The 18,714-nt window shown below is 36.0% G+C and overlaps 1 protein-coding gene across 4 annotated transcripts in view; it reads right to left on the bottom strand.

The window, feature by feature from the left end:
• The window catches only part of ANKRD28 (ankyrin repeat domain 28), a 122,750-nt gene that overhangs the window by 30,331 nt on the left and 73,705 nt on the right, over positions 1 to 18,714 (bottom strand). For all 4 annotated transcript variants that reach the window (XR_007632210.1, XM_050340866.1, XM_050340878.1 and 1 more), the window contains exons 4-11: positions 16,096 to 16,166; positions 12,997 to 13,197; positions 12,143 to 12,230; positions 8,921 to 9,063; positions 7,672 to 7,884; positions 2,400 to 2,478; positions 1,850 to 1,964; positions 1,361 to 1,443 (exon numbers count right to left, since the gene is read on the bottom strand). Coding sequence is in view for 3 of the 4 variants with exons in the window: in XM_050340866.1 (XP_050196823.1) it covers positions 1,361 to 1,443; positions 1,850 to 1,964; positions 2,400 to 2,478; positions 7,672 to 7,884; positions 8,921 to 9,063; positions 12,143 to 12,230; positions 12,997 to 13,197; positions 16,096 to 16,166 (993 nt within the window). In the remaining variant the exon portion in view is untranslated. The remainder of the gene's footprint in view (positions 1 to 1,360; positions 1,444 to 1,849; positions 1,965 to 2,399; positions 2,479 to 7,671; positions 7,885 to 8,920; positions 9,064 to 12,142; positions 12,231 to 12,996; positions 13,198 to 16,095; positions 16,167 to 18,714) is intronic.

Here is an 18,714-nt window from a genome sequence, read left to right as displayed (position 1 = left end):
ACAGGTTGCTTGTCTGCCACCACTAACTACTTAAATGTCATTCAGTACTGGAACAAGGAAGAATGGTGTTTTGTTAAGGTCTGCATATGAATATTAATTAATTTTAAAATCTGAGATCCCTAATTTACATAAAGGAGACTTTTCCTCCCAAAACCAAAAAGGGCATATAGTCTGCAGATACCAATCCCCACACCAGCAGCACATACTAACATGCTATTTGCACTGTCTGGTCTCTCCAGTCTGAAGGCTGAACATACTCATCTCTGCTCCAGGCTAGATTTACATCCAAGTTTGCTCAATTCATGTAAAACTCACAGAAATCACTTTCAAGTCTTCTGCAAGGTTTCCTTTGCCAGAGTGAATCTCTAGTAAGGGCACAACCACCATAATATTGTGTTTGAAAGAGCCAGAATATCCCTCATTTTGAACACATCCAATTGAAATATTGTCAATTACTGTACAGTCCTTTCCTGGGGTAAGTCCTTGAAAGCTTGCACAGAACAGGACACTAAATAAAAAGCCTTACCAGTAGGTAGTTTTAGTTATATTCTTTTAGTTCTTCTCTCAGGCTTCCATAACAAACAATATAAAGCTGGGAAGTGACTTCTTACTTTTCCTTTTCCCTAACTCTCTCCTCCCCACTTTTTTTTTTTTTTTTTTAAAAAGATTCAGATTAATAAAGAACCATTTAGTTTATTCTTATTTTTCTTTTGTTACTGAAGTTCAATTTGGACAAATCTACTTTCTCAGAATTGAAATGGTTCTAAGAGCTTAGAATTCCCATCAGACTCTGCCCAACAAGGGAAACAATGACCTTACAACCTCCACAACTTCAGGGAGGAGTCAAACAATGAAGGAAAAGGGCAGTTTGCATTGTATGTGATTAAAAAACACACCACCAAATGCAGCAGCTTCTTAATGCAGCAGTCCACAGAGTCATTAGAGTTATTAGGTGCCCACTATGGGAATAGGTAGGAATAGACTGATCTGTACTAAGCTAAAGAAGTCTTGGAAGAGAAACAGCAGGATGCTCTAAGAAGTCAGAACATCAGTCTTTCTCCTTGAAGTTTCATTATAGTCTAAGCCAGTCATCCCACCTCTATAGCCAACCCAAAATGCACAAACACAACATTAAAAAAGTGACAAATGCATTATTACAATTTGGATTTTTTTTTTAATTACTTCTGCAAAAGTTTGCGTTCACTTTAGCTCTGGACTGTCCATTAAAAAACAAGCACCAGGTTACCAGTAAACTATAAAGATTTTTATGTACTACTAAACTAAGATTCAATTAAAAGCTACTCTATGAAATACAGAATGAAGTGCAAAACATGCATAAGAATTTAAAGGAGTGTCCTACCTGATGAGAGGAGCTTTCTGCAGCAGTCTGAAAATCCACTTAATGCTGCCAAATGGAGAGGAAACATCCCATGTATACCCCGCCTAAGATACACCATAATCAGGTATCACAGTTTCATTACAAGTAAAATAAAACAAACATGATTGTGCGCAAAGTGCACATGCATGGTGGGTTCAGCAAACCACCTGATTAGAATACTGAGCAAAATTCACATATTAAAGACTTTCTTACAAGCTACCAGAATGCATTAAATCAGTACAACAGCCTATTAAAACTTTCAAAGCTTTTACTTGAAATACATAAAAGGAAAATTTATTTCTCTTTTTCTTGGTACAAACTGTGATGTACTGAGTAGCTACTTTAAAGCCCAGTACAGGATAATCCTATTTCAATTTGAAGATGACATTAAAAATCATACTAGTCTTGTTAATATAACAAATACATTTCTAAATTCTCTCAGCTTGCAATCACATCAGTAAAGTTACCTACTTTGCAGTGTCAGCACCACTCGTAATCAGTGTGTTGATTAATAGCTCATGGCCATATCTAGCTGCTATGTGCAAAGGGGTATTTCCATTCTTATCCTCACAGTCTATTTCAGCTCCTATAATAAAAAGTAATTACTAAGTAAGAATATACGTAGGCATACAGACACTTTTGTTAGAAAAATAGCACTGATGACATTAATAATAGTCAATGAATAACTACTTTAGATTTAAAACCTATAGAGCTTTCAGTTGTATTAGGCAGTTATAACAAGAATACAAAAGCTTTTCTATATTCTGTTAACAATATGGGACAAATTTTCAATGACTCAGGAAGAGAAATCTATATATTTTCCTGCATTCTGAAAGAAAAACCGTTCTTTAGTGTAACTTATCAAAGTTTATAAGCAGATATGCCACACCCCACCATTAACTGGTCTGATACTGGACACTGGATCTGAAAAAAAATTCAGTATGTTGCTACCAATACAAGAGGACAAAAATATTCGTAATACTGGAAAGTTGATGACAGGGCTACTCCCCCCCCTTTTTACCATTTTGAATGATGGTTTGGGATCTTGAAAATCTACCATGGATCGCTGTCATGTGCAAAGGTGTTTTTCCATCTTTACTCTGGAAAAGAAAAAAAACAACCCCTGTGTTTACTTATGGTCAATAACAGTAATCCACCAGAACTGACCACAAGATGTTGTTTTCATTCTTCTTTCCCCTCTATTGCATCCTTTAAATTGTTTCTATGCACTTCTGCCAGACAGATGCTGGCAATGACAAGTCAGCATGACAGACAGCAAGCTTTTCACAAGAACTGCTCTTAAACACTCTTCCAGCTGTGAGTGACAACTCAGTGATACCCACTCACTCACACTTATGTCTTTAAGATAGCTCTGAAGAGGATGATGACAGCACACAACTTTAGCAAAAAGCCTATGTCCAAGTCTTCCCCTGCCCAAGTCTAAAATAAAACAATGCTTTAAGTTTGTTTCTTGAAAGAAAGTAGTTGTGTTTCCTACAGAGCAAATTACACAGAGTAAATTACACATTATATTAGAAGGTAAAAAGCTCATGTGTTTCTTGGCAATTTCTGTAAGGGGATGTTTGTAAGCAATTTATCATAAACCACAAGTAATCCCAGGGTAGAACTATTCAACCCTAATTGGTACTATACATTTGAAATGCACATCTTAAAATGTGCACTTAGTCATTCACCCAGTAAAGGTATCCTTTAAGTAGGCCAACAGGAATGCATAAGGAAACTTCAATTTTTAACAGCTCAATCTCAGTGCATTTACAAACCAATTTTTTCTGTTATTATTACTTTAGGATGTTTTTCCCTTTGTACTTTATCACAGGTAATGGGAAAGCTTTACTGCAGAAAAAGGTTCCTACAAATGCACACAAAAAATTGCAAACATGACAAGAAAATAAAAGGACTCTTGAATGCTCATGCATACCACATCTTTAAATTTTAAATGCTGGCTTTGAAGAGTGTGAAATGTTCATAAAACACAAAGTTAAAAAGGACAAAGATGGTAGGGGGAAGATAAATACCACAAATTGCTGTCACGTGCAAAAGTGACTTCCCATCTACTCTCCCACTGAAACCAAATGGCAAAACTTCTATGGATGTGTTACTGAAAGTTTGCTGGAGACCCTTTTAGGGAAAGATGGATGTGGAATTTTCAGTTTTGTCACTACACAGAGCAGCATACACAACCTACAACGATGCTGTTATGGAAAACATTGTCTTCTCAGACCTAGACTGAAAGAAATAAAACTTGATAATTAAAGTCATCTCCAGATCTTTCAGCTAGCAGACTTCTTTGACCATAAATAATCTAAAAGACAACATCTGCATATCATAGCAGATGCAAATAAACACAGAAAATGGGGTCAATTGTACAATCAATTTTAATTCTGTCATTGGAGGTCTTTAAGAAAAGGCCAAATGCATCACAAGTGACATCTTCCCCAAGCAATCTCTATGTTCTGATTTTCTTTCATCTCTTTCTCCCTGTGGTTTAGTTCTCCTTTCTTTATCCAACCATTAACATTCTCTGTGTCCAATTACTTTCCTCCTTTAAAACAACTGTTACACATATGGTGTCTCTTTCCCTTACTTTTCTCCTTCTTTAACCTGGAGAATCTATTAATTTAAAGAAAAATTATCACATAAAATAAGCTTAGTGAAGTAACAGATAGAAGAATTTCAGGGCTCAGATAAAGTAGCCTGCAGTCTCACTGGTTCAGATGGGATAAATCTGTATCTTGAAGCCTAATGAAAAGAAGATAGAGCTGAAAAAGAAAGTAGCTCCAAATCTCAATGAGCACATTAATAAAGTACCTTACAAGGACATAAGAATAACTTAAGGTGACAGTATTAGAAACTAAAGAGCACGGTGGTCAAGTGAGAACCCTCACAAGACAACTTCCGGGAGATCTTGCAAACAGCAAAATAAGCTACAAAATCATGAATGAAAAACCACAGTACCATCAATAACAGATTTTTAGATTTACTCTGTTGAAATTTACTTAAAAATCCACGTAACATAGATTTCTAAGACAATGGATTTGATTGGCCACAATGCCTCTCTCATGTCTAACAGTCTCACGTTCCGGGTCTATCATGTCACAGCATTCTTCCAAGTGAAATCTCCCCCTAGCAACAGCTCTTCTGTTCTAGTACCACCAATGGAAGTAAAAAACCTTTTCTATTTAGGTCACCAAACTTTCAAGCAGCAACGGGGCCCATAAAACAATTAATACTGTCCCATTACATGCTCATTTCAATGTGTTCTTCCATGCATGGAAATCCTGAATAGTGAGGAGAGAGGGCTGCAGTAATGAGCAATACTTAACAAGATTCACTGTTCTACAGTGGACACTGCCAAGGCTATGAAAACAAGCAGGAAATTATGTCCTCTGCCCACAGAGGTGATAAAAAGAGTGTAACATATTTCTACTGTTCTATTATCTTCTGCCACATAATCTGTTCTCGAGATGAGGCCACCACTCACAGACACACACAAGAACTTACCCTCCATCTGCTATCAAGAATAAGTGCTCTAATAGTACTGTCTAGTCTGCACCTACATTACCATCCATATCCCCTGTTACATCTAACAACACAGAAAAAGTTGCACATGGGACAAAATTATTGAACCAGCTTACACAAGTAACGTAATTATAATGAAAAATAGATCTTATAACCATTTTAAGAACTACTTTGAACTTAAACCTCAGTATTTGGAAACAGAACAGAACACTGCTTTTGCTAAATACTTAAAAGAAGGTCCTAATTCCATCTCATTTTAATTCCACAATTTATTCCTACTACACAACATGCTATTTGTTTTTTTAGGGATTGGTCTTCTAATTAAATCCAAGACTTATCTTTATAGGTCTTTCCAGGGAAGTAGAAGTTGACTTGGAAATTATTTTCTTTTGCCTCAGTTCCTGCACTTTTCAACAGTGCAAGTGATAAATTTTCATATACCAAGTAAGGCTGTTCACACCTTCAGGTGCAAATTTACAGGCCAAATTCTGTCATACTGGTATAAATACACAGAAATGCTATTAAAAGAATTACAGTGGAAACCTTGATGAGGAAACAGGATAAATGCTGTTTTCAAGCTATAATTGCTTAAAATCCCTACTCAGCCCTACTTTCTTAATTATGTACTTAACAGTTTTGATACGTACTAAATCAACACATTTTAATTACAACAACCTACAGCTAAAGCTACTAATGCTCTTTCTGAAATAGAGCCCTCCTTACTTCTTTCTTTTAATTTAGGAATACACACAAAGTTATGAACCCTTGCAACCCTGCCTACAGAAAGACGGGAGTTCTTGGCTTGGTAATATTTGTCATAGGATCGTTTGGGTTGGAAGAGATCTTAAATATCATCTAGTTACAACTATCCCGCCATGGGCAGGGACACCTTCCCTTAGACTAAATAGTTCAAATCCCCATCCAACCTGGCATTGAACACTTCCAGGAATGGGGCATTCATTCACACCTTCCCTGGGCAGCTTGTTCCAGTGATACACCACCCTTGTAGTAAAGGATTACTTCCTAATATCTAATCTAACCCTACCCTCTTTAAGTCTGAAGATATTCCTCCTTGTCATGTCACAGAATGCCCTTGTACAAAATCCATCTCCACTTTTCTTGGAGGCCCTAGAAGGTTTTGTAAGGTCTCCTCTGTTCTTATTTGTCTAAGTAACATATGCATATAATCACTAGCATATTTAACATTGTGGGATTATTTTCACAGCAGACCACATGTTTCTGAGAAATGATGTTTCAAGAATGTAGGACAGAAGTCAGCCAATGCTGCAACATTGAACACTCAGTCTTATCCAGTCTGGGACATTATGCAGAGCAGAAAGCTGGCAACAAAAATAAATGGACTGTGACCTGGATATTTTAGGACAAGCGAGAAATAAACCCTGAGACACAGCTCCTTACTTCTGTGGGGCACTTTGGTGATTAATTTTTCCACAACTAAGTTATGTATGTTTTCATTAAATGAGCCACACATCTAAATATATGTAACAGTGAGTAGGAACGTACATCTAAGATTTTTCCACATCAAAGAGCGTATTTTTAAACTACTCCCAAATTTTCAGTTGACTACGGGTTTTGTGCTAACAATAGATATAAAAATGTATTTTAGAGCTAGTTAGTTGAAAATCAGGGTGAATCACTGAAAATCACCACTTACATGAAGTGAACCACAAACACCAAGATTTTTAACAGAAATGTCAGCTATTCTAACGTTCACCTCCTGAGCAGATTGTGCTGAAATTCAAGCATAAATCTATTACAATTTTAAGAAACAAGAGGACAGATAACTGTCTTCCTATCACGTGGGTGATGCTTCAGGTAATTAGACATTCTGCATAAGGAACACTTGGACTCCTCATTCCACCACCCTAGTCTAAAACTTGTCAAGACATCAGATACTGCCGCTAAATATTTCTGAACAGGGTTTCTTTACCAGAATAAAAATCAATGTAATACAAAACAGGAGGTCTCACATCTCTCTCCCACATCTCAAGACTTCACACCACATGCTAGAGAAGACAATAAAAGCTAGAGATTATAGTTTGCTTTTATGCTTGTGTGTATTAGAAATTCTGTCTACAATAATATTAGATTAAAAGTAATATTCTGCAACTAAAGACTTGTGACCAAGTAGAGATGTAAAAAGTATACTGATTCTGCTTACCAAGTTTTGCTAGGTAATTAAAACACCAGCTGTTAAGCCTTTCCATTGGCCTGATCTACTTATATTTGTATTTTTAATACACCCTTCCCCAATCTGCCTAATTATTCTAGGATTGTACATTATCAGCCCTTCAACTGCTCCAGTAATTAGCCTGTTCATACATGTTTCTCTGAAATACCCTTGTTTTTGTTCATGTTACTTATTTATAAGGAAAACATGCTTTTGCATTTTTTTCAAATTATTTGGTTTTACTTATATGGTTAGACTAGGGAAAACAAATTATACAGAATTCTGACACTTAAATGTAATCAAGACTGACCAGAGAGTACTGTAATCCTTATTTTTTATCCTTTTGGGTCATTTAATACATCCCATTGAGGTTTTGAGATACTGAACAAGTTTCTTGAAGCAACATACTGGGTTATTTTTACAACAGTACTTTTCATACAAGTACTTCATCTATCAGTGGGAACCTCTAAATGCTACCAAAACGAATATTTTTGAAAAAACTCCCTCTGATGGAGATGTGTTGTATCTTTAGGCATGAATGGGTGGTTTTGGATATACCTACCTTTATATTTACATCTGCTCCGTTGCAGACCAAAAGCTCTAAACACAATGCTCCATGTGTTGACGCAGCGGCAAAGTGCAAAGGTGTAAATCCCTTCTCATTCACTTGATTTACATTAGCACCACAGTCTATGAGTTCATTCACTACAACATCTTGCCCATTGTAACAAGCTACATGGAGAGGAGTATTTCCATAGGCATTTGGTTCGTTCATCTATCAGAGAAAAACAACCCCGAGATTAGTTAGTAGGCAGAAAACAGTATTTAATGCAGCATTTAATTCTAACAAAGAAAGATCTCATGCCATGAGATTATGTTTTGGAACTCTTCAAAACCAGAAACTGAAAGCAAGTTCTGGGTGTAGCACTTTGATCAAGGCGTGTGTCCTGGGGAAGAGCATGACTGCCTTACAAGCGAGCCAACCTCCTGCAATTGTCTCCACACCAGTTTCCTGTGTGCAATTTAAGACGCACATGCCGAAAACGTCAACAGTGGCATACTACAAAGCATAGCACGGACCTCTATAAAACAGCATTTGCAAGTTTTCATTAAAAACATGGGTCATAGAGACTTTTCTTGAGGAGGGGTATATGGGTGTGTGCAGAAATTGAATTTATTGTTGTACACAACATGCTACTGAATTCTGATTTACTTCTCAATAAAGAACTTGAGCTGCAATCTCCAGCCTTGCAAGGCTAAAATGTGATTAGTAATGTAGATTTCTTACATAGTTTTCACAGTTTATTGTTAAGACACTTTCTATGTGCAGGTACTGTAGAGTCTTTTAATTTATTTTGCATTTTAACATTAATATGGTCTTACTGTGGTGTTGAAGTTTCTCACAATTTTTAGTATTTTCCAAAATTTAAATGATGTAAGAAAGTCAGTAACATCTATATTTTACAAACTGAAGCAAAAACATTTAATTTCCTGCACTAGAAAAAAGGCAGAGCTAGGGTCAGAATTCCTATTTCCTCACTTCAAGTCCAACGAATTAAGAGCAAGAAATATCAAACAAACAAAAAACCCTACTAAATATGCATTTATTTTCACATTATTGTGAAAAATCTGCAAGATTCTTAAGTTACCTGGGAGAATGTGGTTTTATAACAGAAAAAGTAGTATTTCCAGAGATCTTCATTCACGTGCTTTCACTATACCATAACCTGTCCCTAAATAAACAATGTGCTACAGTACTAACAAAAGCATTTCACACAACAAAAGAATGTGTCAGTTTTATTTTTCCTTACATCAACACCAAGATCCAGAAGATATTTGACTACACTGATCATCCCACTAGATGCTGCAGCATGTAAGGGTGTATATGATTTCTTGTCTTTGCATGTCACTTCAGCTGTATGGGTCACGAGTAACTTCACAACTTCAATATGACCTAAAATAATAAAGAGAAATACAATAAAGCATCATTTTTTATTAACCACCAGAGGGTTGCAAACTAAATAATTCTACGATTGTTATAACATGATAAGACATTATTCATTTGGACCTAATGTGGAAAACAAAGAATTATTCTTGTTTTCTAATTCTATCACGACCTATAAAAGCAACATAATTACCTCCACACACCACATCCAACAATCATAGCATTTATACTGCAAAAATAAATTTGTATATTCAAAACACAATCTTGTCTTCTGCTTACACAGCAGGATTTTTTTGAAGACTTGAGAACTAGAGAGGCAAAGTCACTTTGTAATTATTAAACATTTACTGCAAATTTATGTTAACAACTTGAGAGACAGTGTGACTGTCAGATTTTCCACTGTCACCTCAATTGCAAACATGCCCATTAAGGTTTCTAAATCTTATGCAGAAACTCTGAAAAAATTATGGAAACATGAAAAGAAAATATTCTACTTTGACATAAAAACATATCCCCCCCCAATCCAACTTCCTTTACTTGCAGAGCGTTTAAAACATTGAACCAAATCATACAGGATTTAGCAAAGCTCTGTTGTCAAGACTGACTCAGACATCATCCGAGGAGGAACCGTAGCTTTTTGAAAGCATTAACTGCTCTCCTAAGACAGTGAGAGGTGGGTGAGAGTCGAGTTGGGATTATGAGGAAGGGATGACCAGGGGGAAGTTTCAAGTGGAAAAGGGAAGGGAGGGCAGTGAGCCCACCCTGAAGTGATGGGCAGTAGCTCTCACTGCCAGCTTTGGGTCAGGGGTCCCAGCATCACACCACTGCTGCAAAGGACAGTGAGCTTTCCATGGGCTTGTAGGCAGTTGTGACACTGCCCGCTAAGAAGCCATGAAAGTGGGGTAACAAAAAAAAAAAATCTGTCATTCTTGCTCCAAAAAAGTCTGTTAATTTAACTGCCAAAAAAGTCATCACTGAAAACACACAGATAATCATGACAAAGTCTTCTGAATAAAGTAGTACGTGACTTTAACAGACCACAATACACTTAGTGCTTTGCCTTTGTAACTGACCCATACAGACAGATGTGGGATTCTTTGTTTTGCCTTTCAAGTTACGACCTTACCTCAGTTAAAGAAGGGGGGGGAAAGCATATTGAATTCTCAAGCTTATACTTATTCAGTCAGACATCTAAGTAGAAAGCATCAAGTCCAGTTTTCAGTTTAAGAGCTTCATAAAAAGTGAGGGTCTTCGCTTTTGCTTTTTAAGAGACTTGGTAAAAGTTTGAATAGGAAGTATCTACCCAATGGAATACAGACAAAGCTATTTTTATAAACATTCAGCCACCATGATACTTATTTTATGCTGCATGTCCAACAGCATACAAAACATCATTTTACCCAGCTATACTGATCAAAACTGTAAGAGTTTAACAGTGCAATGTGAAGTGCTGCAGTATTTCACTTCCTAATTACTTCAGTATTGTAGGAAAGAAGGGAAAGAGAAATGCAAAGATGATACTCATGTGACCCAAATACAATGTGGACTCGAATGAAAACAGGCCCTACATGAGAGACAGAAATATAGAAGAGACTGAAAGCAGTGAAAGTAATAGAGACCCTGAACAGAACAGTGGCAGAAAGAACTTTAAAGAGAAGATAAAAAAAAAAAACCCTGACCTGCATTGAAAACCCAAGCAGCAATCAGTGGAAGACTCTCAAACAGAAGAGCAAGGTACTTGACGTGAGAAGTGCTGCAGAGACATCCTAATTTGCTAATGCGGGCAATGCCAGCACACATGAACGTAAGTCCATTTCAGTCACAGCATTGCAGCCGGACAGCAATGGAGCCGGGTGAAAAGGAGGAAGGAAGGGAAACAATGGATATAACCCTAGGAAGTTATTTATAGTAGAATGACGAAAAGCGTAACTTTTTTATTCTGTGGTCAGTTTTACACGGTGGAAAAGCTTTAAAGGTTTTCTTCAAGCAATTGAAGCAATGAACAATGGCTCTAAATTGTGAAAGAGAATGTCACAGGATTGGGTTTTTTTCTTTTATTGAAGACATTCAAAAGCCTTTTCTACTCTATTGTCTACAAGGATATGTAGATTGATCAACATAGTTAAATTACATTTTTCCTACATTAACAGAGTTTCCTGTTGGTAGCCTATGAAATAGCACTGACTAAAATTAGAATAAATGTAGCTTTTCTGAAAAACAGGAGACTTTTCCCTCATCTAGGCAAGCACAAACCAGAAAATGTCTCTGTCCTCTCACTGACACTTATCAGATTTCTGCCATCTCATGTACAAGTTTCATTCAACAAAATTCTGCAAATAACCACTTTGAGTAAGGTGGTTGGACAGCCTGTTACAGACATTGCTTTGCAGATATAAGTACATGGAAAATACTAATGCAAAAATATTGCCAAGCATGTTGGATCAATAATGAAGAATGCTCTTTAACTTATGGGGTTTCAAGAACTGGTATCTGAAGTGCAATATCAGCCACCTTCAAATTATAAGTTAAGAGTATTAATGTTGTGATGATCAGTTCATAATTCACTGGCACATTCAAGTCTTTTCAAGTCTGATAAAAGACATTGAAGTACATTACCCTGACAGTACTGCTAGTGCATTGATCCAGACCATGAGAACAATAAAATAAGAATGGCAAGGCAAGAATTTGCAGTTTCAGGGATGAAATATTCTTTTGAAATCCAACCCCAGGGTTGCTGTAATGATCCTCTGTTTCAGGTGCCCCTTGTATTAACTGCTTACTTTTTGTTTAGCATTACTGCAGAATTTTTCACCTGTGATTAGACTCGTTGATTGAAGAACATAGTTCCTCCTTTTTAAAGAACAAAATTACCTACCTTACTTTTCTTTCTCCAACAAATTGATTTTTCTCACCACAAAAAACAAATTTACACAGCAATTTGAAGTATACTGTTAATGGTTTTCTGGCAGACACAGAACAACCTCAATGCTTATAATGCAAATTTTTTTCCTAGAAATATATAAAACCACTAAAAATAAGGTGACTTTTTTTCCTACCAAAATAGTAATCAACTGAAATATGTACATACCCATATATGCTGCCCAATGTATAGCTCGTCTGTCTTTCTTGTCAAATGCGTTGATATTGGCCCCTCTAGACAGCAGTAAGCTGACCATCTAAAATAAAGAAATCTTTTATTCACAATGGGAAACTCTGCTTAGAAAAAGAAAATCATAAAAGAAACCAAAAGTACATGTGTTTTTAGAGGATTTATGTATGCTGGCTTTTGAACACTCCATAAGCTTGAAAAAAACTGGCTGCCAGACCCTAGCAGCAATAATGAAGTGACTGTAAGGAACACAAAATTTGATGTCAACAAAAACATTTCTCAGTTTAATATAGTGAAGGTGTGAAATCTTTCTAATCTTCAGGTTATTACTAAGGGATTCACTAAAGCTAATCCCCAAAAGCAGGCCAATTTCCAGTGTGTCTCCAATTACCTATATGCAATTAATGGGAATTTCTCAGCAGTCATTTTTCAAAGCTTCAATATTAGGCGAGATGGAGCTTATTACATGTATTTCCTCCACATTTCAGTGACATCACTTTCCATATGTTCACTTTTTACTGAATAGAAAAATATCCTGGTTTTTCCATTTTTAATTTACTCATTACTAGTTTAACTCCGCTTATCTCAGCAAATTTGCTTCTGTCGTAAGAAAAGTGAATTCTGTAATAACTTTCCAACTAGATGATGTAACATTTATTTTCCTCAACTATTCTGTACAGAGATGCATACAAAAGACAAATTCAAATACAAAACAGAGGTTGGGTTTTTTTGAGGGCATGAGGGAGACATGATTTTAAACATAAGAAACTAAACATCAGAAACCTGAGGGACAGAATGATGAATGGAAAACAAATGAAGAAAATTAATTTTACCTCAACGTGTCCACTGAAGGCTGCATGATGCAATGCTGTTCTGCCTGCTCGATCAGACACATTTACATTGCTTAGGAGAGGCACCAAAGCTTCAGCACACTTCACAGCTTTGTTTGCAGCTGCTATGTGTAGCGGTGTCTGCCAGTTTTTATCACGAGCATTGACGTCCGCTGAATGCTTTAACAACACCTGAACAGCATCCTGAAAGCATTAAAAAAAAAAAAAAATAAGCCCCTTAGGAAAGACCTGAAAAACCTTAGATTTAAGGACAGTATAGTGGAATACAACTCTTTACAATTTGTTCATTTGTAAACATAATCGTACGCTTTGGGATTTGTATTTTATCATAAATCCAAGTTTGGGGATGTTCTCATGAACATGAATAATATATCCCCTACAGGATTCAACCAAATTAACCATTTCCAGGTCTTTCATCCAATTCCTTAAGCCACCTGGCAAATTGTTTTGTTATCACAACTGATTTAGAAAGCTCAATAAACCAACTTAGGACTTCTTCCATTGCCAAGGATAAGTGAAGTACTATGAACTTATAATGAATTTTCATCAATCTGCCAAGCAAAAGTTCTGAACTGTCAAAGTCTGGAAACGGCAAAAAGAACAGATTATTAAATGTACATTTAGAAACCGCAGATAAAACAGAGCATGATCACAAAAAGTTTCAACATACATTGTTGCAAAACTCCTGAAAAACGTTTTAAAATATTGCACTGAATTCCATCTCTCAGTAAGATTATTCATTTCCTTTTGTTAAAATTACAAGCTCTGAAAAATTGGCAAATGACACTGTAATTCTTACAGCAAGATAAACAAATCCCATTAAAATATGTGCACCCAATTGGAACGCATAAAAAATTAAATCTGTTGACAATATCAACATGATGATGAGTACTGTATTTTACATCCACTGTGTGACCTTCCCACAATTCTCTAATTGCTTTTGGTGACTGCCAACTTAGTCACTGGGCACACAAATAATTGATTACCACTTTGAACTTAAAACATGTTACCACAAGTTGTTACTAGAAATTTTGAATTACAGTGTGGTACAACAGCTAGGCATTATTCTCAGCTATGAGTAAAATGCTAAGTAATTCTTGGTTCTATTTATATTATAATAAATTATATTTAAAATGTTCAAATGTCATTGTACTGTCAATAGAAAATAGGAACAAACATAAAAGTGAACCTACTGCATCACAGGCTTGTAATTTAAATGAGAAATGGAATAGCTCTTCTATGCTATGAGAAACGGAAGCAGATTTAATACTTTAAAAAACTGATTATATTTTAGGTCTTGTCTTTTTAAAACCAAATATTAGGAAATACCATAATCAGAACAAGGAAATTTTACAACAGTTATTACCCCTTTTGCAGAAGGAAGCACCATAATATTAGTATTAAAATAATGTATCTCATTTTTAAGCACATATGCAATTAATGAATTTAATAGAATTAGTGAATCTACTTAGGGCTTCTTTTTTTTAAAATTTGCAATGTACACCAGGTGCACAAAAATATAAAGGCCTAGAATGTGACTGACTTGATATGAAGTTGCCTTAGTAAGCATAGTTGACAGCCAAATCCACAATTCCAGCTATTTCGTATGTTTCAATGTCCTTGTTTAATTGTAGCTGTCCTTACTTAACAAATGTTTTACTGAAATGATTATCAAGCTTTTTCATTACAGCTCTTCATCTAAAGCCCCAAACCTATACATGTCTGTCAGCTGGAAAACAGTGCCTACATGTATCAACCACATATATGGGCTCCTGTGACTCACTGTGTTTATAAATAGAGAATTCTGACAAGTGCCTACCACTGCCTTTTGAGTAAATAGTCTGACTGGTTTACATGTATAGGTTGCCTTTGGTTAGCATTTTGTTTGAAATCTTCCACATTTAAAGAAATGTGGGCACTGCTGCATTTCTTGAAGTTGTCATTTAGGCCCAGTTTGTCTGCAGTACTCCTCTCTGCAAGTGTTACTGTTGTCAACAGCTTTTATTGTTCCTCAGCTCTGAAGAACGCAGCATTTGGTGCTTCGGTCAGCTCCCAAAGGAGCAGCCTAAAAATATCTCAAGAACAAACAGCATTTGGGAATAAGGCACCCTTGAAGATTCATTTTCAAACGCTGTTTTGAATATCATGATCTCCACATAACTTAGCTATTAATGCTAGTGACAAAATACTGCCATTTATCCAGGGAATTCAAATGCAAAAGCTGAAACAAGGCTTGTTTAGATAGTTTGTGAATCAAACACTTCAAGTTCAATGCTTGTCAAAACAAAAATATTCCATTTTATCTACTTAAACAAAAATTTACTAATAAAAAACCTTTACTTGAGACATACTGAAATGAGCATCAGTTTGACTCAGGATCTCAAAGGAGAGAGTTTTGCATAAACTCTTCCACATAACAAGCTCAGCATTTCTCTTTTTGTTTTGATCTTCTACAGGTATTTAAATCTTTTATTAAGACAACCACAACAGAGAAACAATAACAAAGTAGTTTCTTACATTATTATATTCTCACAACTATGTAACTGGTAGACTTCAAGAAACATGCTACATTTCACTTACAATTTTTAAAGTGATGTTCAACGCTATTATTATTAATTAATCACTTTAAAAAAAAAAAAAAAAACAAAAAAAAAACAAAACAGAGATTTGCAGGACTTTATAGAACCATTTATTTCTTCGATGGTTGAACAGACAAGCATGTAAAAACCCCAAAGAAATGCAAAGATGATGCTGTAAAAACTATTAAATCTTAATTTATCTCTGATTCCCTCATGTCAGACCATTCTGGTTACCTTAAAAGTAAAGTGAACTTGAGAACACTGTTTGCAGAATCCTCTGCTAAGGAAATTGCAGAGAGCAAAGTTACAGTTTTCCCTTTTTCTACCTGCTCAGGCAAGGAATAAATATATACATACCCTCAGTAAGTTAAACAAACTTTCAAAAATGTTCTTGCAATTCCAAACATTTGGAGTAGTTTCACTTTTTGAAAAACGAACACTGGACAGAAGGCAATTTGAGATGCCTTATTTTAAAACAAAGCAATGATAAAAAGCAACATACCTCACTACAAGATGCTACAGCTCTGTGTAAAGGAGTCAACCATTTGCTGTCTTTGGCATTAACTCTAGCTCCTGCAACAAAAAATAAAGTAACAGAAATTTAAAATACATTTATAGGATGACTGAAATATTTTCAAAAACAGAGAAGAACTATTGGAAGTTATTTATCCTAGGCTCACTAATACAGTACGATGCAAACAATGGAAAGGGATCTTTTCTTCAGCTGAAGTCCAGTACTTTGAGGAAAGTTCTTTTAACACTGTAACCATAATACTCTTCCACATCAAAGTATACTCATATTTTTACACTTGGTCATCCTCTATATTCTTTTGCACTTCCAAAGCCACATAAAAAGGTTGTTGTATAAGAAAAACAAATGCCTTGCCTTCATTCTGCAACAAAAACGTCATACTTTCTCAATTGAAACTCTCCACTAAAATAGAAAAAGAAGCTCTCTTTACTCCTTCTCCCTCCAGTTTCCTTGTGGTTGGTGTGTCTGATGCACAGGTATAAATAATGAGAATGATTCTTCTACTGTGAATTTGGGAACAAGTCTTCACCACTCCACCAGGTCACCCAACCCATCCCAGGATGTCCTGGTCCTCCCTTCATGAGGGAGATATGGCCACACCTCTCTACTTCTGAAAGTATTCTAGAGAAAGAGCCATCCTTGTCCCCAGGAAACAAGGCTGCACAGACATCTGTAAGGGACACAAACCTGGCTCGAATTTTAATTTTTTTCTTAATAATAAAAGGAAAGAAGGGTTTGGGAACTTTTTTCCCTGAAGGAAGCAGCTGAACTACATTTTAACTTCCAGTGAGCTCCGCCAAACAAGAAAACTTAATGATTAAAGTTAATAATTTGATTTCTTACTGATACACACACACACATAAATATATAACCTTGTAGGTTATTTATACCTTGAGTGGAAATTTATCCATCCTTATTTCAAACCTTCTGAGATTTTACAGGGGTAGTTTAGGTAAAATGTTGTATTTTTTAAGAAACAGTTTGAAAATACTGTTGGAAAGAATCACACAGTAATATTAATGCTACATGATCAGAGCTGATTGACTTCTCAGGCTAAATATAGCATTGTTATGTCAGAACCAACTGTAGTTTTTCCTGTGCAGGAACAGAAGAGGATGGAAGGTTGGTTAGACACAAAGTGCCAAACAGGCTGCTGGTCAGGATACTCAGCTGAGAGACAGCGTATTTTGCTGTAAGACCTGCACCAGCAAAGAAGCTGAATAACCTGACCAAGAACCCTAGCAGTCTGTACAGAATCATGGCTGCACATACTAACCAAACCAAATATCTCAAGTGAATTCTCTTGAGTTTCTAGTCAATTCATCCCTCTCAGTCTTAAGAACAGAATAAGGAAGTTGATGCAGGATCCAAACTCCCAGTTAGATCCTAAGTCTTCCAAGCACTAGATAAAGCCTGAGGTCAAACTGTTGGCTACAATTTCAGGGATTTCCACCTTTCCTTATCTAAATTTTAGAAGCTTTGGGTGTCATCCCATTTTTCCAAGTGCAAAAGTTTTTTAAAAATAAGACCAGTGAATAGGGAAGAAAGTCCAAGTCCATTTGAAGAAAACTCCCACAAATCTAACAAAAGTTTAAGAGACTTCATCATACCATAAATATCTACTTTTGTCAAACATCCTAAGGATCTAGTGGTGTACTGCATCACATCATGTGCCATAACAATGTACTGCATCAAGTTCTGCCCAGAACTTAAGTTAAAAAAGAATTAAAGGATTCTAAAAGTCACCAGGAATGTCTTACGATTTTGGCAGTAAGTGATGAATGAAATCACACAAATATAATGAAGTAACAATCAGTGAGAATGTAATCAATATATCTTGAAAGCACCTGTAATTCTTGATTGTCTTCCAGGTAACTGTTGGCCTCACCTTGTTTTTAGCAGAAGAGACAAAAATAGGAGCCAAAATGGTACTCCAGGTTCCAGCTGACTTCACGTCTAGCCAACAGCCAAGGAATGAAGACTTTCAAAGTCTGATTTCTATCTCTAATTTTAGGATACAAATGTCTTAAAAGCATTTTAAAAAACTTAAGGGAGTTACTAAGCCATTAATTACCATCCTGATTTTCCTCAGGAAAATTTTGAATTTGCAAGACTTGAGGTCAGGTCAGATACATCCAGGTAATGAAGCCCAAGACAGGAGAAGCACTGTGCCCATCAGAAGGGAAGAAATACACGTTTCCACTCCAAAGAAGTGGCAGATACCTAAGGTCTAGCTCTAAGTGAAAAAGTGCTTAGAGTCCAAGCAGCTTTTATGTGTTCAGATAAGGTGTTTACTGACATTTCTGCTACATTTCAACATACAGTTTAAAAATTGCACCAGAAGAGAGAAGGAATAAATACAAAAAGATACCGTACAAAAGGTTTTCCCAGTGGTAAGTTAATCACACTTGCTAAGACTAAAAGAAATTAATGTATGAAAGGAAATTGGCATTAGCCAAAGAAATGTCTATTTTAAGTGTAAATGTAAATTTTAAGTGATATATCTAAAAGTAACACAGTCCTCTCAAAAGAACAAAACAACAATATCTGCTCCCCATCCCATATGAGGTTTTTCACTCAAAGAAAGCC

Source organism: Myiozetetes cayanensis, unplaced genomic scaffold, assembly GCF_022539395.1.
Source record: "Myiozetetes cayanensis isolate MyiCay16 unplaced genomic scaffold, myiCay2020 scf1, whole genome shotgun sequence".
Classification (NCBI taxonomy): Eukaryota; Metazoa; Chordata; class Aves; order Passeriformes; family Tyrannidae; genus Myiozetetes; species Myiozetetes cayanensis.
The sequence above is the reverse complement of the archived record's forward strand: the minus strand, read 5'-3'. Positions and strand labels throughout refer to the sequence as shown.